The 20,088-nt window shown below is 38.3% G+C and overlaps 4 protein-coding genes across 7 annotated transcripts; 2 read left to right on the top strand and 2 right to left on the bottom strand.

Annotated features, from left to right (window-relative positions):
* Window positions 1-13: 13 nt before the first annotated feature.
* Window positions 14-8,211, top strand: bmp8a (bone morphogenetic protein 8a). The gene is given in 8 exon segments (XM_027000868.2): window positions 14-2,336; window positions 2,338-2,542; window positions 3,703-3,895; window positions 4,894-5,042; window positions 5,246-5,437; window positions 5,612-5,691; window positions 5,970-6,080; window positions 6,290-8,211. Coding segments are annotated over 8 exon segments (1,389 nt in total). The 5' UTR covers window positions 14-2,027; the 3' UTR covers window positions 6,440-8,211.
* On the bottom strand, window positions 7,344-11,799 carry zgc:91910 (uncharacterized protein LOC445276 homolog). Of its 4 annotated transcripts, none has more exons than XM_027000872.2 (4): window positions 11,698-11,799; window positions 10,032-10,174; window positions 9,782-9,911; window positions 7,344-9,678 (listed from the first exon to the last, which is right to left on the bottom strand). In XM_027000872.2, the coding sequence occupies exons 2-3, from the start codon at window positions 10,164-10,166 to the stop codon at window positions 9,816-9,818; spliced, it is 231 nt and encodes a 76-aa protein (XP_026856673.1). In that variant the 5' UTR covers window positions 10,167-10,174; window positions 11,698-11,799; the 3' UTR covers window positions 7,344-9,678; window positions 9,782-9,815. The 4 variants fall into 4 exon arrangements, with proteins under 4 accessions (XP_026856673.1, XP_026856675.1, XP_026856672.1 ...); XM_027000874.2 differs by having other exon boundaries at window positions 11,713-11,773; XM_027000871.2 differs by lacking the exon at window positions 11,698-11,799 and adding an exon at window positions 10,848-10,914.
* si:rp71-45k5.4 (proteasome_alpha_type_2 domain-containing protein) lies at window positions 10,764-13,823 on the top strand. Its single transcript, XM_027000886.2, is given in 8 exon segments — window positions 10,764-10,777; window positions 11,242-11,271; window positions 11,783-11,850; window positions 12,145-12,277; window positions 12,423-12,545; window positions 12,650-12,731; window positions 12,856-12,988; window positions 13,714-13,823. Coding segments are annotated over 8 exon segments (693 nt in total).
* A 408-nt stretch (window positions 13,824-14,231) lies between these two features.
* On the bottom strand, window positions 14,232-16,849 carry wdyhv1 (WDYHV motif containing 1). The gene is made up of 6 exons (XM_027000908.2): window positions 16,666-16,849; window positions 16,457-16,556; window positions 16,317-16,367; window positions 16,048-16,196; window positions 15,808-15,932; window positions 14,232-15,699 (listed from the first exon to the last, which is right to left on the bottom strand). Exons 1-6 carry the CDS (start codon window positions 16,743-16,745, stop codon window positions 15,590-15,592), a joined length of 615 nt encoding a protein of 204 aa, XP_026856709.2. The 5' UTR covers window positions 16,746-16,849; the 3' UTR covers window positions 14,232-15,589.
* Between the last annotated feature and the right edge of the window lie 3,239 nt (window positions 16,850-20,088).

The raw sequence follows: 20,088 nt of genomic DNA, 5'->3' as shown, positions 1-20,088 counted from the left end.
GTGTGTGTGTGTGTGTGTGTGTGTGTGTGTGTGTGTGTTATAAAGACCTCTAGATTACTCAGTTTACAGGAAATTTCATGGTCATTATGAGCAGGGAGTAATTACCTATCCCAGGAGATAGACAACAAATTAAATCTTCAAAGACGACGGGCTTTACATGCTGTACCCGCACAGTTACTGAACAGTGGCATTTTTCATCATCTTTATTTTTTGAGGAATTTTCAAAGGAGCACCAGTCTACTAAACATAAGGACCTTTGTTTTGGATATGTGCATGTGTGTGTTTGTATTGGACGGTCTATAGGTTTGGTGGTTGGATGGAACGGATGGGGTTAGGGAAGGGTGGTGTTTCCTGGTCCACACTCCGCAGCTGTGCGTCTGTGTTTATGTACAAATATTTAAACCCACTCACATCCTTTCCTTTGAAAGCACACCCTTAGCATCCAGAGCAGCTCCATGGACACATCTCACTCTGCCATACTTATGCCTCTATAGTGCAAAAATCTCCCTCCCTTAGCACCAAATACAGGAATGTATACAGCCCTAATGTTGTAGAGAAGAGTGACAAATGTTTTCATTTTTGAAAAGTGAGGGTTTTTTTAAAGGGATTTTCAGCCTAAAATCATATTTGCTGCTCGTGTTTCAAAAAGATCTAGATCCAAGATAGATAGAAGTTGCAAGAAAACACACAACTACTTATCTGTTATGTATTTCGTGTTCATAGCTCAGATCTGAAATTTACTTTTCATACTAAATTACTTTTTTAATATATACTATTACTGATGTATACTATTATTTCTTCATACTCCATGTCATCTGTTTCAGTCCATAAACCTTGTGGCGTAATTTTCTTAGCATCCAGATAAGCATCTTTGCGGGAGTTATATCTGGCCAAGTGTTGTCCGCAGACCCATCTTGGAAGCGCTCTCTGCCAAGCCACATGGTAATTGTGAGCAAATTTTGGGTGTACTGAAGATGAAATGGAGGATATGCAGAGAGGGAGGAGGCTTCAGTCATTTGGGACACTCCCTCGCTACATCAAGCATCTTACAACGAAGGGAGCCTTGTGTTCAGATTACATGCTCAGTGCAAAACAGCCCAGACCAAGATTATTACTCTGCTGCAGACAGTGTGCCAGAAGGGATAGATTCTTTGTAGTTTGGGTGAAAGAGAATTGAGAAAAGAATCATTAGAAAAGTGCAAAGGTGGATTGGTTTTCACCCAGAGGACTTCAGGATGTTCTAGCAGTTTACCCAAGGGAATAGCAAGTGCACAGAGGCAAATACCTGCTGGTGAGAAGTTGATCATCTGAATGTTTTTATTCCCCTTGTGGATGTGATTTTGTTCAGTGGAGCTGGAACAAGCTTTGACTTGTCTACGTCTGGAAAAAAGGCAGGTGTTGTGTTGTGTTTGTGGATGCTGACGAGAGACTTGGGTGGTGGCTACATTATATACCTTTATTTCTTTCCTCTACACATGGACTCCATCTTCACACACTGCCTCAGCCATTTTTTAGCACCTGCTCTTAACCTCATTCTAGCTCTTCCACTCTTCTATCTGCAATTGAGTGGAAAGTTAAAAAGCTGTTTTTCCTTCAAGTGCCTTCAACACTTCTAGGGCCTTATTGCTCTATCTGCAGTCTATTTTGCCCTCTGCTTCCTTAAGTAAATAGGAGAGAGTGCATAAGAGGGAAAAGATCATACATTTATTCTGCAGATAAGAGTATAATAGACAGGAGGGACAGAGGTAGGGAAGGGAGAGATACAGGTGGGTGACGAGCAGTAAACACTCGTCTATCTTAAGATCTCTGATTAGACAGGAGCATAGGTGAACATAATCTAGGACTGGCTCCACTGCTGAGATATGCTGTGTTTATCTTAAAGCAGAGTTTGAAAAGTTCTGTGACGGCTGTGGTCAGTGGATCAGCGGTCACTGTTTGGCTTGAGCCTGTGCAAGCACACAGGGACACACAGAAGGGTGCTCTCACACAGCTCCCTGGGCCCGCTCGGAAGAGGCATCACATTGGCAATGGCAGCAGGCTGTCTCGACCAGGATGGCATGCATGCAGCACTCCCGGTCCTGCATGACCCTGTGCACCATGGCAAAGGAGAGGCGGGGGGCCGCAGTAACAGCGGTGGAACCCGAGAGCAGCGGTGGTTCTTCCCGCTGGTGCCTCTCCTCCTGCTGTGCATGTTTGCGTGTGCCTGCGGCCAGATGGAGGGCACTGCACACTCCAGCTTCCGCAGGCTGAACGGCCGCCAGAAGAAGGAGATGCAGAGGGAGATCCTGTCCATCCTGGGGCTGCCCGGGCGCCCTCGGCCCCACCCGCCCCTGCGCCCCCCCCTCCTCCGCCCCACTCTTCATGCTAGACCTGTACCACGCTGTGTCGGCGGAGGGAGACGACGGCCTGGGCCTGGGCCTGGGCCTGGGTCTGGACCCCGACATAGTCAGCCATGCTGTGCTGCCAACGCTCAGCACACACACGCCACCCCTTGGCACAGTGGTCAGTGAGGCGGACACAGTCATGAGTTTCGTCAACTTGGGTAAGTGAATGCTGGTGCAGTCTAGATTCCATGTTTTAATGCCTGTGTTCGATATTGTTAATTCTGTCAATAAGCACATGATATTGGGAGAAGGTGCAGAAGATTCAATACATATATTCTATGTTTTAAGTTTAGACAGTTCAAGAAAAGCTCTTGAGCTCTGAACTCAAAACATCGAACACACTGATGTGTTTCATGTAGTGGCCTAGTGGAAGAGACAGAATTTGTGGTCCGCGCCAGTGAGATGAGCACACTATCGCTCCAGCATCTCTTCCTGTCTGAAGCTGGAGACAATTTTTATCTGCTGTATCACTGTAATTAACCATCCCATTCTCTCAGTGACCTCCTCCCTTCATCAATCTCCAGTGGGTTTGTAGTGGGAGAACATCTGTCTTCTCTTTCTCATCATAACTGCCAGCATTAGCCAGCAGCCCACTGCATGTGATCATTACTGCACAACAATAAGTTTGTCGAGGTTCTAGAATTCTCCCCTGCATTAACGCATGTTGACTGATGCCTAACACGGAATCGGTCACTCAGGCTGTTGTAGGCAGAAGCCCGGTGCAGGACACGCTGTAGGGAGTGAGTGCACAGCTGTGCAGAATTACAGGCTTGGTTGCAAGGCAGAATGAGGAGGAGGGAGCACCAAATGAAAATAATGTCAGGCACTCCTCTAAAAATACTCTGCCAGGCTGTAATTAGTGGTTGCATGTTGGGCAGAAGCCTGCCCCACACTGCCTCTAATTATGCTCCAGTGCAGCCATGACCGTGGGTGTCAGTCTGATCCACAGTCCTCTACAAGGACAAATGTTCGTCCCCCCCGCCCCCGCTCTCTTACATCCCTCTGCCACCCACTCACCCAGATAGCCCAGTCTTCAACACACCCTTTGTCATAAAGTACATGCAGATGCTACCATACCTGCTCTTGTTTTCAAAGTTCCTTTCACTCCTAGAGGTCACTGTCTCCCCACTATTTTGATTTTTCTTGGTCTCTCACACCCTTCCCCACTCTGCCTTAGTAGTGTGTTAGCCACTAGGACATGTCAGGGCCAGCCAGGATGCTGGAAGTTCTCCCTTTCCCTTCCCTTACCATCTCTTTCTGTTGCTCTCTCTTGCTCTGACTCTCACTCTCCGCCTCTGTCTCTTTCTCTCTCCCTCAGTGGAGCATGAGAGAGACCTTCTCCAGCCTCGTCCCTACTGGAAGGAGTTCCGCTTCGATCTGACGCCACTTCCTCAGGGTGAGACGGTCACTGCTGCGGAGTTCCGTATCTACAAAACCCTGACCGTGGGTCAGCGGGCCAACCGCACCCTCCACATCTCTGTCTATGAAATCCAGAGGGAGAAAAGATACAGGTCCCATTCTCAAGTCATTCTTAGAGTGCATGTGATTGATCAAGCAACTTAGGAATACATAAATATCCATTTTTTTGGATAAGCGTTCTGTAGTTTTATGTTAACAAAAGTACCCGGCCATTCACAGGAGGACCTTGTTTTGTAGATTTAACATCATAGTTTACTAACTTTTGAAGTAAGGGTAGTAAAATATGTAGAGGCAATAAAATTGCATCGTACCACCATAACATTTTTACTACCTCTGTGCATGAATGTATATGTATACGTATGTTTATACATAAATGTTTGTGTATATATACAAACATATAAACATACACATATATGTATAGATACATACATCAAATGTTTTAGGCATCATATGTAAAATGGTATCCACTGTGCTACTTTTTTTTTTCTCTCTTAACTCATCATCTTTTAAAGAAAAATCATGTGTGCAAACCCTGTAAGATTGTATTGCATAGAAATAGCATTTAATGCTAAACTTATATGACCTGCCCCACCTTAACAAGCATGCATACATGGTGCTTCATATTAAAAGTACTTATATATTGCTCTAAGGTGCAATGGGATTAGGTCCACTTATTCGATATACTTACCTGCAGATGACTAGCACTTTTTTTCAGTCAGTTCTAGTGTTCTCAGAAGTATACTGATCAATGGCATATTTCAAGTGACCTCTTTCGCCAAATACTTGACAGGTGATAAAGCAATTACTCATTTCTATATATATCAAATATATAGTAAAGTATGTTAAAGGAGAAACATAATCTATAATATAAATTTTAATAATTTTATTATTATTAATAATAATAATTATTATTATTATTATTATTACTTACTATCATGATCCTTGATCATGTGTGACTTGTATATAGACATTTTACATATGGGACAATATTGTATAATACATAAACACTGGTGCTGTGGCCTGCAGTATAAAGCCATGTAGGTTCCTGCCATTGAACTCGGCAAAAATGTAATCTTGCTGTTGTTTTTAGGGAGCCTGAGCTGGTACTGTTGGACATCCAGTCTGTGCCAGCAGGGCAGGAGGGCTGGCTGGCATTTGACGTGACCTCTGCCAGCAACCGCTGGCTCTTACACCCACGAAGCAACCTAGGCATCCGACTGTATGTGGAAACAGAAGATGGTAAGTGTCACATCAGTCATCCCACCAAGAACCAGAGGGAGGAATACCTGCCCATCCAGTATATGCACTTGTTAGTCAATGATAGTGGGACTTTATTTATTTTAATAGCTGAGATAAAGTAGTCAGATTATTGAATTGATATGAATATGGGGTGTGCTATATGTACATGTTGATCTCTTCACCATGCTCTGTTTGTGTGCCAGACCGCTCTTCACCTGCAGGGTGGGTTGGTCTGGTGGGACGCAGAGGCCCACGATCCAAACAGCCCTTCATGGTGACATTCTTCCGGGCAAGCCAGGCCCCATGCCGCCCTCCTCGTGCCCTCAGACACAGCAACCCACGCAAGAAAAAACACAAATATGACCTGCCCCACCCAAACAAACCAGGGATATTTGGTAAGCCCAACCAACTATTTCAGAGGGAGAAGGCAAAAAACTGACACATTTGTAAAAATAGCTGATTAACTTATTGAAATAAATGTTCGTACTCCCCTTACCTCTCAAAACATCAGAGGATGTTTGGTTATATTCTAACTCATGATTTGTTGTGTGTCTCCTTTTTCATGTAAGACCAGAATCATCTGAACAGTGGTCGACAGGCCTGTAAGAAGCATGAGTTGTATGTTAGCTTCAGTGACCTGGGCTGGAAGGTAAAAAACTTACATACATAAATATTACACCTCACTAGATTCTAAAGCATCAGAGAAAAAGAAAAAAGAGTGCTTGCTGATTTAAACTAGTGTTTAGTGTAACTATAATATACTTATCCACATTTTAATGGCTTATCAAGGATGTCACTGAAATAACATTACAAAGCCACGTGTTCTGCATAGATTGTTTTTAAATACATTTTTGATCATTTAAGAGCTTGGCATTTATCCCGAAATACCTATCTAAGTTGAATACGATCTGTTTCTACTGTTTGCAGGATTGGGTTTTGGCTCCTCCAGGATACTCAGCATATTACTGTGATGGGGAATGCGACTATCCTCTGGGCTCCTGTATGAATGCTACTAATCATGCCATGATTCAGCTTGTGGTTAGTAGTTTGAACAAGTTATTATATCTACTTTGATTATCTGATTTCATATCCAAGAGTTTTAATTAGAATATTTTAGTTTGATAAATCACAATTTGACTGGCAGACCACCCATTTCTCATGCTAAACTAAATCATTCTGAAATATGTTTTATTACTTGATAAGTATTTAATACACGTTATAACAAAATATCTTTTTCTCTTGGCCAGGTACACCTTATAAAACCAGATGAGGTACCCAAGGCCTGCTGTGCCCCCACCAAGCTCAGCCCCATCTCTGTGCTCTTCTATGATGACAACAACAATGTAATACTGAAGAAACATCGGAACATGGTGGTCAAGACCTGTGGTTGCCTGTAAACTAGTAAACGACTATTCTATTTTTCTGGTTTCTAGTATGCAGAGTATTGTTTTAGATGGGTCAATAATTGTCAGAGACCCAGGAAATAAGTTTACCTTGCTAGCAGAGCTACGAAGTAATTATTCATCGGCTCAATATTTAAATTAAGGCCAGTGGTTTTTATCAAATGTTTTGTCTCACATTTTTTTCTGGTTTATAATAAGGTAGCCATTTATGAATTTGATCATACTGAGGCATTGTGGTTTGTAATAATTTATTCATTAATAATTCCACTGTTAATGAATATAAATCTAACACAGTATTAACACAGTGGTTCAGGTTTCACACTAGTACTGCCCATGAAACAGTAAACCATTCATTCACTAGCCTCTTGATACAAAAGCATTCAAATAATAGCTCAGTGATAATCTCCAGTATGCAATAAGCATGGATATAATAAATATGCTAAGCAAAAAACTAAGAATTAAAACTCTCAATTATGAGTTATTTGCCCAATATCTAATCCTCTAGGCCTAACTGAGATGCAAATGGAAATGTTCTCATTTCATCACTTTCCCATTATTCCTCATCATAAAGCATGCTTTGGCAGGAACAAAGTTGAACTGTTTATTTTTCTTGTTTAAATGTTGCTATATATTGATATATATTCACCATGTCCTTTTGCAACAGAGTTACATTGGTCCATTATAAATGTATGCTTGGAATTTAAGAGCATTCCTGGATGAAAGTTTAGTACCATTCTGACTGGTCAAGGGAAAATGTAGGAATGTTGAAATAAAATGCTGTAAATATTTTCTACACATTTTAATAGTGCATGAAACAGCCCGGTCCCTTTGATATTGATTTTCTTTTTGTATTGTCATTTGATAGTCAAAACCTTTTAAAGATCAAACAAGTCGATTAGATTATTCATGGCTTTATTGGTAAAAGGATACTTGTGTACAATAACAGTTAAAACAAAACAGTAGTCAGGTATAAAGACAAAACATTTGAAATGATGTGACCATGTATGTTTTTTAAAAGTTGTACTTATCTGTATACCTTAATAATAAACTTTACTTCACATATTCTGGTACTGAAGAGTCAATTCACATTACCAGGATGTGTAAGTGTACATGACAGAATATTTCACTCTTATTTTAGGGGACAAAAACACTGTCCTACCAGATAATCCAAATTTCACATAGTGGGATCATTAATAAGAACTTGCCTCTTCCCCAGAACAAAAAGCTTTTTATTTCTTCCTTTTGATTAGTCCATTATTACCCCAGTTACAGTTGGGATTGTTTCTCTCATTAAAATCCCCAAAAGGCTGCATCCATGCTTGCTCAGCACCAGAACACGAAGTGATGAAATTGTCTGATCCCCAACAAATTTAATAAATGTCCAAAGGATTCCACATCTGTAGAACCCAAAATTTCAACTGTTGGCCACAGGATCACACACTGCTTAAGAAACTTAAACTTAACATTGCAAACAAATCTTTAGCTCCTATTGCAAAAATGCTAATATGATAATGCATGAATTTCTCTGAATCTAACAGCACGCGCTGCTGCATTGTTGCACAAGATATGACCAGTAGAACCATGGAATCATTACATTTTAAAAAAAGCTGCCTTTGCAACCAGAAATATGAGTGATTGAATATTCACAGGCCATTGTGAATCAAATTGGGGGTGGGGGTGGGGGGTCAATTCCAACCGTTCACAACTTCTGCTATTTTGATGTGCTACATCACTGTTCAGTGAAATGGAGAGTCTGACTGGTCATCCTACTGGCAGCCCTAAGTTAGCGCTCTCTAATTGACTGTGTGTGTGTGTGTGTGTGTGTGTGTGTGTATATATATATATATATATATATATATAATCAAAAAACAACAACAAAAAAAACCACCCACAGAATTAGACATAAAACCCGCTCATACCTGAAAACGGAGGACAACAATAGGTAAGTGCATTTTCTCTCCGTTATTAAATTAACAGAAAAGCACTGTCTAAGGGTGCAATGTTTGGATTCAAGCTGCTGTAATAACACTGTACCCCAATATATTTATGTATCAGGAATTCACATGGGTGAATTTTAAACTTTAATAATGCATTGTAATTGCTAGATGTACAACATGAGTATAACATTTTCCTTCTTTATTATTGGGGCATAAAAGATGTAAAAGCAATATCATGCTGAACTGGGCCATCTCCCAAAAGCTTTGCACCTATTAAAGTTAGAAAATCCTCAAATTAACACTTATTCTACCACACAGCCATGCTCTGCAAATACTAAACTCCAGTGCATTCCTAAAGTAACGTGGTCTTTTAATTTGAGTGCAAAGACCTCAAACACTTATTTACTAAAAGTATCTGAAAAAAATGATTGTTACTCGACTACACATTACAACCAATCATATCCACTGCACTGCTAAAGCAACCACTTTTTTTTTTAAATAAAAATTTTGTAGCCGTTTCTCCTGTGTATAAAAGGAATAATTCAATCAGTTTGTATCAATTAACCTGGACTTCAAAAGAGTTTGTTTTTAACATTTGTAAGTGTAGAGTTCCCAAATGTTGGTAAAAGAAAATTCTTCCCCCCATGATACCTATTTAAGAAAATTGAAATAATGCTTATTTGCAATAATCAATTAATTTACAAGGTAAGAAAAAAAGAACCCAAAACAAAAACACCCCTACAGACCATGAAAATTACATTATGCTTGTATATTTATTGAAAGCCATGAAAAAAGAGGAAAAGTGGTGGAAAAGCAATTCCAGGGTCTCTAATCAACAGCAGAAGTACTTTTCAAGAGAGCAGAATTTTGTTGCTTTGAAGATCCTTTTGGCCAACTGACATGGGGTACTCCAATCACAACCATTGTTAACATACACAACTCCATTCATGACGCAACTCCGTTCATGGCTCATATGTCATGTTTAAATAAATGGACATTACTGAATAAAATGCAGTGTAAAATACTTGTAGTTTAGAAACTGAAAGAAAATATTAATTAGGAGTCGGTAAATACTACAGGGCTTGCCTACCCATGACAACGGAGCTGCTGGGACACATAGCCCTCGAAAATGATGGGTGAGCCAAACAAAGGCTAGGTACATATAAAAATATAAAATCAAAGGGGTGCTGGTGTGCTTTAGCCCATTCTTAGGTCTACTATCAATGTTTCCAGAATCTCTATTACGATGAGTTGAATCAGTTGGCCAAGCTGAATCATATCATGTTTCCCCAGGGTCTGTAAATTACACCATAGGAATTGAATTTAAGGTTGTTGTTTTTTTTAAAGTGACAATTGAACATTTAAACCTGCATTACAAGTCAAACCATCACAGACTTACCTCAAATACAGACATCATTAATTCATAGTGTCCTTCATGCTTGAACATCCACAAGCTCAGGTGGCAAAGGAGATTTGGGATGTTTGCTCTCAAAATGCTGTTTGAAAGTCTTGGGGTCTGGCATCTGTGTCTAAATATGATGCCAAAAAAAGTCACAGGCATTTATACAAGGATTTTTGAAATGTTCCAGACTATAAAGAACAAATATTAGTACACATTTACATGATAAAACTCAATATTATGGACCTACCCTGCAGACAGGACATGTGTGGACCAGTGCGGCTTTGGCGGCAGTCTTTTGATCTGCTCCCTGGGACTTTTTCTTCTCTGCTGCCTTTTTGGCGTTCTTCTGCTGGGACTGAATCTTCTGCTGCCCGCGAGCCATGGCTTTCCCTAAAAAATAAAAATCTCACGTATGCAATTCCCATTCTGGCAGGCTATATGAAAATGGAAAGGCAGCTAGCTAGCCAACTACTCTAATAAACAGCAAGAGTATAGTTTTACATTCAACTACGCCGATGATTGCGGGGCGGGGGGAGACAACAAAATCGTGCAAAAACAAAAAACGTGAATGACATCTAAATCAGCCAGGTTAGCCGGCTGAATAGGTAGTCATATAGCTAACGAACGGTGAGATTAAATTAGCTAGCTGGTTAACTAGGCACTGTATCCTGGGTTACCTACCCTGTATCTTGGTGGCTAACCATCTGAAACTCACATACCATTTGCGTCAACGTAAAGCATCGACATCAACGATATACATCATATAGTAAATTAGATAGTCTTCTGACCGCGGTACATGAAATAATTAGTTAGCTAGCTCTGCTCTGAACCTATTCGCTTATATTTTCTCTAACAGCTAGCTAGCCATCGTTCCTCCTCGTCCGACATTAGTTAATGTTACATCCATTGGCATCCCGCCTTGTTTGCTTGATCCAGTTTCTCATGTAATTGCCAAACATTTGTAAATATAGCGGACAAAATGCAAAAAGTGTGGTAACACATTAATTCGTTAAAAACACCAAACGAACTAAAATTACCTTTAACGAGAATTTAAAGACAATACCTTGACGTTTCTGTAGCCACAGTTTGTTGAAGAGGCGAAGAAGAGTAGAGTGGACAACGCAAATCGACTTTCCGGTGGATAATTATAATAAAAGTCCTTAACAAACCGGCCTTTGAATAGACGCTGCGTATTTTCACTTTAGTTTCGTAAAATATATGTACATTTTTTGTATGTTATATTAATCCAGAATGTAATTTAAATAATTATTATAATTATAACGACATTCTCCAGACACACTGAATTTACGCATTTATCTATAGATTCAAAAGACAAGCACAAAATCAGTTAAGGGCTAATTCCGTCTCGCCAGGAAAACTTTTATTTTGACGAAAACAACCACCTTACCCGGAAGTTGTTTGAGAGCGTCAAACAATAAGCATTAAAAATGGTATAGTGAGCATAGTTTCTCGCTTAGCACAATTAGGTAAACTGGTCATTTAATTTATGTTTCCGATTGCACAAGAATTGCTATAATATAAACTAATACCGCCTTCTACAAATGCAGAAGCAGTTTGCTTGCACAGCTGATGAAGGACTGTCCGAAAAGTCCTGTTTCTCTGGAAACTCTGTGTAGTTACATCACTAAGTACAATCTTGGAACACTTAACCTATCAGTATCCAGCACGACTACTCTACTGTGTTTATTATTGCAGCTAGCTGACCAGTAAAGTCTGAGACATACTTTCACGCCAATCAAGCAAGTCGCTAAAACTGGTACTCGAGAATATTTGTGCTGCATGGGTGTCATGAATCGTGAAAATATTAAACATTCTGCACAACAATCACAGCTATGTCCCACGGCCTAATTAGGGGCATAGATTCATTTTAAGTTTAACTGTTGTCCACTTACTTAACAGCTACTCACGCTGCCTGTTAGATTTTGCTTGATTGTAGGGAATTGTTTTACAAGACGTATTCCTTGCGTTGCATCACAGCCCTGTTGGCAAACTAGAGCAGCTCGAGTATGCCGTGGCAGCTGGTGCGCCCTCTGTAGGAATCAAAGGTAAATAATTACAATACTTGTGTCAAGATAAATAAAAAATTAAGATATGTTTGAAAGAAGTTGTGTTTGTTTGTTACATTTATATAGTACCTTTCTTGTAGCTAAGGGTGCTTGACAAAGAATTTAGAGAAGAGCAAAATAAGGAGAAATTCTTCACTTTTTTACTGACATTTACGGTCAATTTATATGCCCCCAAATGGCAGATTAGCCTGCATTTGACTGGATGTGCTGTCTTTTGATACAGTCTCATGTGATGCTGCAGTTCTAGCCACCCCCCCCCCCCTCCTTTTTAAGTATCCAATGGTGTAGTGTTGGCAACAGAGAAGAAACAAAAATCCATACTTTATGATGAGTAGAGTGTTCACAAAGTTGAACATATAACTAAACACATTGGCATGGTATACATTGGTATGGGTCCAGACTACAGGTATGCAATATTCAAATGTTCACAGAATAATTTCTGTGTTTGAGGGCACAATCAGTTCAATCAGTTCTCTTTTTATAGTTTGTTACCTAATTGATGGAGGTCATTCATTATTCAGATGTTCTTTTTAGTAATGCACTCATGATAGGGTTTTGGTCAGAAGGGCATGAAAAATGGCTCAATAGTACTTCCTGGTTTACCAAGAGCTCATTCCCACAGGCCAGCTGGTACAAAGGGTGGCATCTGTAATGCAAGAGTACACACAGTCAGGGTAGGTTCATTGACTGTTCTGCCATAGTTAATTTGTAGCACTGTATAAGGCATAACGCTACATGGCTTGGTATTTTCTGTATATAAAATGTTCTCTTTTTATAGAGGTGTACATCCTTTTGGAGTGTCACTACTCATTGCTGGTTGGCGTGAAGATCGACCATACCTCTTCCAGTCTGATCCTTCAGTAAACACTCCATAAAGACACAATTTTGGGGGGCCTGTTTGTTTGGTCTTTATTTTATTATATAATTTGTAAAAGACAAAACAACATTTTGGGTAATCTGTACTCATCCCCGATGTCCCCACAGGGTGCATATTTTGCCTGGAAAGCCACAGCAATGGGAAAGAACTATGTGAATGGAATAACATTCTTAGAGAAAAGGTAATCATAAAAAGTAACCAAAATGCTGTAGTTAGTTTTGCTCTTTTTAAAACAATCAAGTAGAATTCATTAGGAAGAACTTGCTTTGTCATTTTCATTGTGTCATTTTTGGTGGCTACAACAGTAACAATTCTAAAAGCCAATTTGTATTTAAGCTTACCTAGTTTGCTTACAATTTAGACCATAACACATCAAATGTTGAAAAATGTTTTAGTTAGTGGCATCTATTCAGTTCTTTATTAGTAAAAACAGTAATTCTATTAATTGTTCATAAATTATTTAACTAATAGATAAGGTATGGAAAGTGAGATCTACATTTTAAAAAAATCACTAGTTTTTCTAGCAATTAATTTGACATGGGTGGGTGTATTTGAGTAAGACACTTGTGAAGATCTTGTAATCTATACATCATATGCTTGGTGCATTCTGGACATTGGAACATCCAATCTAAACTAAACAGACATATCCTATTCACATCACTACAGGCATTGTTATTGTGTTGTCTGCTGCTAGATAAATCAATATACATTATATAATAGTGGAATATGTTTAAAAATACATGCCTTTTAAAAGTGTAGATTTACAGTTGTAAGGAGTTATATTTTCTACCATGTAGTAATGGAAAATGTATCTCTTGTAGTTTTGAAAGATTTAAAATAAAAATATTTAAATGAATCAACTCACCTTCTTCCAATCCTTAGAATTTACCACTGAATCCATCTTTAGACTATTTTATGTATTACTAATTATATGCTTTATACTGTGGAATCATTCCACAGGAAAGTTGAGGGTCAGATGACTGAAGATAACATTGAAGTTGGCATCTGTAATGAGGGTGGGTTTCATAGACTTTCACCTTCTAATATAAAGGATTACCTGGCAGCAAATTCATAAATATGGCACAGATATTTGCTTAGTTTTGTTCTTAAACATTCTCAATAACAGCATTTGTATTATTTGCATATCTGTCACCTTTGTACAAGAACACAAATAATAAATGATAAAACTTGTACATCTTACTATGAATTTCTTCCAGTGTTTATGATGCTGTGCTTAAACTCATAAAATACCTTCAAAGTGGAGTGTTTCATGAACTAATCTTAAAAGTAATCACAACATGGTACCAGCAAATCTGCAGCACCTGTGAAATTGAACAGCTATAATCACATAGCCAAAATCACCACCACTTAACATCTAAGCACTTCTTACCAACTGCAGAATAAACACTACACATGCACATAAGAGCAGTTTTTGAAATTGAACTTTTTGACGCGAGTAACAAAATTTAATCTGATAACATTATTACCAAGGGCAGATATTTATTTCACAGTTGGGGAAATAAACAGAACCAAGTAAACAGTTTGTACCTTATAAATTACACTCCAATTAATGTCATCCTTTTTTCAGCATGACTTCTTGTTCAGGTTCTCCTCTGAATCCAAAATTTGGCACACAGCTCTAAAGTGCTGCACAAAGTATACATATCTCAAACCACAAACATGAGACCCTGGAGTTTGCCAAAGGCCACTAAAACTTTGACTAATACACCAATCTATAGTAAAAAATGACTGAAATTGAGCAAGGGGTCAGTCAAAACACCAGATCTGAAATTTTGCAGATTACCTAATCCACATTGAGTACAATGGTGGCTATGTGATGTTTAAGGGTCTTGTATAAACGTCTTCACAGAATCTTTCAAGTTCTAGAATATTACATAGAAAACAACTGATAGCTTCTTCACATTTTAGCATTTACAAACATAAAAGTTATATATTTTAAACATAGCCTTCATGAACAAGTGTCAAGTTTCAGAACAAAATTGTCACAGACAAACATTTAAGTTGTCTAGTATAAATGCATCAAAGCCAAATCAGCACATAACCTATAAAGAACACTATCCAAATGTGAATCACAGCAGTGGTGCAGCTTTTGTGGTTTGGTGATTTGCTAGACAAGCAGACCTGTGCATTTTTCAGAAACAGAACCTGCAAATAATTTTTGTGAATAACACAGACATAAATGTATGAGGCCAAAAAGGGACAAATAGGTCCAGGTAGCTTTATATCCTTAAACAAAGTTAACAATTTCATAGCAATCATTTTCTAAATTAACATGTGAATTACTCTTTAAACGACTATGCTAGTGAGCCACAATGAAAGCATTCAGGTCCCACCAATAGCAGCTTGTGTACACATTCCTTTGCTGAATGGTATAACTGAAGATACACCTTCATGCATATTTTCTACACACAGCCTGGATTAAATGTCCTTTTATTAGCAATTATTATAACACAAAGAAAAAGATGAGAAATAGTCTGCAATTTTGCTCCATTTCATGGTGACTTTTCATCTAAGATTTTCTTACAAATTTCAGAATGAACACTGCGTACAAGAGCTGTTCTTGATAAGTACCACACTGTAAATTTAAGTGAGAAACAATTTTAATCTGATAATGTTATAATTACTTACTAGAAGAGAAATTAAATCCAAACATTTTAAATCTGGCAAAACAAAAACAAATGCCTGACAGTAAATATTGGAACATGAAACAGAAGTGTCTGAGATGTTGGCGATTTGTGATTTGACAGTAAAATTAAAAACAAACATTCACACATTGTTCAACTATTTGGAGTGTACACTTCAAATGATGATGTCTATTTTTCAGCATGACTTCCGATGCATTCTGTCCACAAAGTCAGAAAGTTTATAGACTTCACCACAGCCCACAGTAGCATCCATGCTGATGAAGTCATCAAGATTCATTTTAGACTCTACAGGAAAAGATTATATCAAAGAAGATTATATCAAAGAAGATTATATCAAAGAAGGGATCCAAAACAGTTCCACATCTTATGTAAGTTTTTGTTTTCCCCATCTACCTGTTGTTTGTACGCAAGGATATGCGGGTGGGGGCATGCGCCAAGCCCCATTAGAATATTTCATGTGGGACCTATCTGAAGCAAACTGCTTTAGGTAGGTGACAGCTGGAATGACTCGCAACTTCCTGAAAATAAACATATTTGGTCCAATATGAAGTGGATTAAAATATATTGAAGAAATGTTTTTTTAAATCTTTACCAGATTTACCCTACCATGATAATATGCATTAATGAACTTGCCTCCAAAATTCTGGCCTTAAGTGCACATCAGTCTGAAAGGCTTCTTTTGAGTACACACCAAAAGGACATGGAAAGGGGAGGACAGTGTCTAGATCATATATGAAGCTCTGGCCTTGCCGGGTACAGTGCAACAACACAACATGGTAATCCTAAAAGATGGAGAAATTAACACCATATATTAGATAGATTGCATATTATTATACATTTACAAAAAGTGGAAATTAGGTTTTTTTTTGCCACCACGAGGCTTCACTCAGGGACCTGCTTACCCAGATAACTGGTTCATTCTCTCTACTAGATTTTTGTTTCCAAATTGGAATCTGCATTACAAGGAAGAAAATCAAGTCTAAAACAATGAGAATATTTTAACATCATTTGCTCTTTCATTAGATTTTGCCAGAATACCCACCGTTTTTCTTTCATTTGATATGAAGACAGCATACACTTCATCCATTGCACAAACGTCTTGGGCCTTTACATACTCACACAATTTCCAAACATTCTCCTCACTATAAAATAAAATGTATTATTAACGGATGGCATCATAATTAATTACCATGTGAACTGGCGGCACAATCAGGCTAAATAGCGCGACACAATGAAAACATTCAGTCCTACCAGTAGCAGCTCGTATACACACATTCCTTTCTTGACGGGGTGATAACCGTATATTCTGAAGACACGCCTTCTTCATACATATTTTCTACGAACTGCCCGAATTCAATTATATACCCCTTTATTGCCAGTAATCTTCACACAAAGAAAACTCAGAAATCGTTAGCTAGCAGTCTTCATGTTTCGTAGTGTGTGTTACAATTTACAACTCCGTAAGGAAATAGAGAATAGTATTTAGTACCGGCGTCCGATAGGACACTTTTACATTTATTCCCTTTGTAAATTGTGATCACTTTGAATAGGTGACATTTGCAACACCGTAAATCAGGGTGTCCACGCTGGTTTTCTGGTCTGCAAATAATAAAGCCATTGAGAATATAAACTAAACTGCACGAGGATGTGCACAAGACATTAGTCAGTCTTGGAAATATTTAATGTTCATTCTCTAAAGGCAAAAAAACCGTTCGTACCATTCGTTTGTTTTGATTTAGACGAGAAAACATGTAAACAATACTTTATTCTTTCAGTTTAAATAATTAGGCCTACACAAAGCATGTAGCTCTAACTTTATTGGAAATTTTTGTAACTTGTTTTGACACTTAACGCATATTTACGAATACAATTGCTACAATTCCTTTAAGATAATATTAGAAAACATGAGTAATAAGAAGAAATAAGGGGGCACTCGCCACAATACTATAGGTCATGGGCTATATGTCTCAGATCCTGCCTCCCATTAACGCCTCATAAGATTTTTAAATAGCAGCAATTGGTATGTAATGTCCATGTATTGCTCTGTTGTATTCAACTGAATGCATATAAGCATGGACCAGCCTTTCTCTAAACTCAGTCTTTCTAGACCTAGGCCTATGTGAAGATTTTCTGTCATAGACATCATGACTAAAACCGAGCGTGTACTTAGGTCCAAAGGGGTTCAGAGACGAAAATACAAACGAAACACGAAAGGAACATATATTGGTCTTCTTGCATCTATCATTCAAGATTCTCCAAACAAGATGCTCACATTTAGGCAGGTAAGTGTGCATCTGAATACAGTGCTACAAGGAGAGACGACTTTGAATATCTTCAAAATACACATACTAAACGGATTTCCATGTATCAATATATCACTTTATAATATTTTACAAGATCGTATTGTATAATACTTTATAATACTGTATTAGCCACACTGCCACAGTTGCCTCAGTTGTATTTCTTATTGCATTGTATATTTATTATTTTCAGTCCAATATTATAAGGAAGCTGTAAACTTAATCTCGTTATACTTGTGCAATAATAAAAATATTCTAGTCTATATTCTATATATTCTTTTTACACTTACAGATAATGGAAAAATTGGGTGCATTCGTTTCTGGGGACAAAAAGGGTCTCGAAAACAACATCAGAGTCTGCCTGTCGTCTAACAAGTGTTTTGCCAAAGTAAGTGTTAAAAAACACACACACACATATATACATATATATATATGGTGAATTTTGGTCGATGCTGAATTGCACGAGCCCAATGACTCCTACATTTCATTTTATTTTAGGTGCCCATTGATCCGGAGTATCCGAATGCTAAAAGGAATTTTGGAGGGTTGATGAAAGCTGCATAACCAGAAAGATGCTGAGACGCCATTCAGCAATTCGGTTCTATGTTCCCCGGTTTGCTTCCTAAAAGAAAACACCGGAGACAAGGATGCAGTAGACCCCTGGTCATCAGTTATACCATCGCAACGTGACAAATCGTCCGGTCAAGTTTAGCAGTTCGTTTTCTATAGAGTCGCTGTTAAAAAGGATCACATCACTGTACGGGAATCGTCATATCAGCCCACTGTACCAGAACAAGGCCCCAACCTTTACGTGCTGACTTTTCCTCTCAACCGCGGTGTCTGTTGGTCTGGTCAGTTTTATGGGGTAACCAAACGATGTTTTAGAATGAAATATTTTAGACGACGAGTACAGCAACAAAACTTTATCTAAACCCTTGTTCCATCTGCAACTCAAAAAGTAAAACTACAGTGGAGTGGAATGTGGAAATGTCCTTTAAAACGATGGATTTGTCTGCTGAACACAACCGTGTAATCTGTTCCACCACATTGGTCCTACAGTGAAACCCTTAGCAGACCTTCAGCAAGTTCTCCCCTGCACCCATATGACCGGAGTTATCTAAGATGGTAATGTTCAGAATGCTCTCAAAATGTTGCCACTTTAATCATATGAACATGATCAATCTGTACATTATTTCAAAATAAAATAACCTAACATTCACGAGGAACTTGCCAATTGTATATTTTTGTTTGATCATTGTCTTTTGCCGGTGTTACCTTGTTTTGTATCTTTAACTCCAAAATACAGCTGCTACTGTTTGTATCAGCAGTGTAAGCGCCTGCATTCACATTCTAATTTAAATGAAAATGGTTGACATGTGAATCGACTCCATAGTCCATGTTGGCTAATTTAGAGAAATACAGTAGTTGCAATACACATTTGTTTAACTAATCCTGCAGTTTCCCCTGTTATATAAATGCAATGTTTTCTAAGCATAATACGTTCTGTTATTACATTCCACCATTTAGGGGCGTCTTAAAAACCTAGGATACATAAGATGTATAGTTTGGACAAAATGTTGATATTGCCCAAATAGGCCATTAGCAGATAGTTCGGAATTCATTAGCAAGACAGTGGATGCGCCACCACAGACACACCCAGTTATTTGCTAACTTTGGGGGCGGGGGGGGGGGGGGGGGGGGGGGGGTTGAACTTTATACTATAAAACTGACCTTGTTATATTACGTTATATTATATTGCGGCTCTAAAAAGAGATATTTCTGCATGTTCATCTAAAAGCACTGTACCTCTTTTAGGATGGCTACTTCACCCATAGGACAAAAGCTGGTTGTCCTGTTAGATGTCTACAGTGAGTAGATATTATTTTCTGATGCCATTATTGTGACATATAATTTATAAATCTCTAAAGGATGGTTTTCTGCATACAGATCAATACTTTTAAAATAATCCCTACTCGGAGTAACAAGACATGGATCGTCTCATCCCCTGATAGAATTCAAATAAAAGGTAGATTGGGAACAATGACTACCTTCAGATTCAGTGGTCTTAAGTTCAGAGATCTAATAGATAGTTCATGATTCAGGGGACCTTAGTGATGTTTTTTTGGAACAGCAACTCAGATGGCCTTTCTTTAAACCTTTTGTGTCATTCAAGGAAAGAAGGCAAATGTATCATCTGTTGGAGGATTAAATAAAAGAACTGACTCAATAATACCACTCTACCATAACGATTTGTAATTTAACCAAAACTTAATTTAATTTTGATGACATTTTTATGCTTTTGAGCTACTAATTCAAATTTTTTATATTGTTGTGGGAGCAGATAAAATATTTTCAAAAGTTCAGTATGCCACTA

This window comes from Electrophorus electricus, chromosome 8, assembly GCF_013358815.1.
Source record: "Electrophorus electricus isolate fEleEle1 chromosome 8, fEleEle1.pri, whole genome shotgun sequence".
Lineage (NCBI taxonomy): Eukaryota > Metazoa > Chordata > Actinopteri > Gymnotiformes > Gymnotidae > Electrophorus > Electrophorus electricus.
The sequence above is the reverse complement of the archived record's forward strand: the minus strand, read 5'-3'. Positions and strand labels throughout refer to the sequence as shown.

Excerpts from the sequence above, each read along its gene's own strand:
- zgc:91910 (XM_027000872.2), bottom strand. The coding sequence starts at position 10,166 with ATGGCTCGCGGGCAGCAGAAGATTCAGTCCCAGCAGAAGAACGCCAAA. Across the intron at positions 9,912-10,031 it reads ACACATGTCCTGTCTGCAGG|ACACAGATGCCAGACCCCAA; the intron begins GTAGGTCCATAA and ends CATCATATTTAG.
- wdyhv1 (XM_027000908.2), bottom strand. The coding sequence starts at position 16,745 with ATGTATGAAGAAGGCGTGTCTTCAGAATATACGGTTATCACCCCGTCA. Across the intron at positions 16,197-16,316 it reads AGAATGAACCAGTTATCTGG|GATTACCATGTTGTGTTGTT; the intron begins GTAAGCAGGTCC and ends TCCATCTTTTAG. Across the intron at positions 15,933-16,047 it reads TTAAGGCCAGAATTTTGGAG|GAAGTTGCGAGTCATTCCAG; the intron begins GCAAGTTCATTA and ends GTTTATTTTCAG.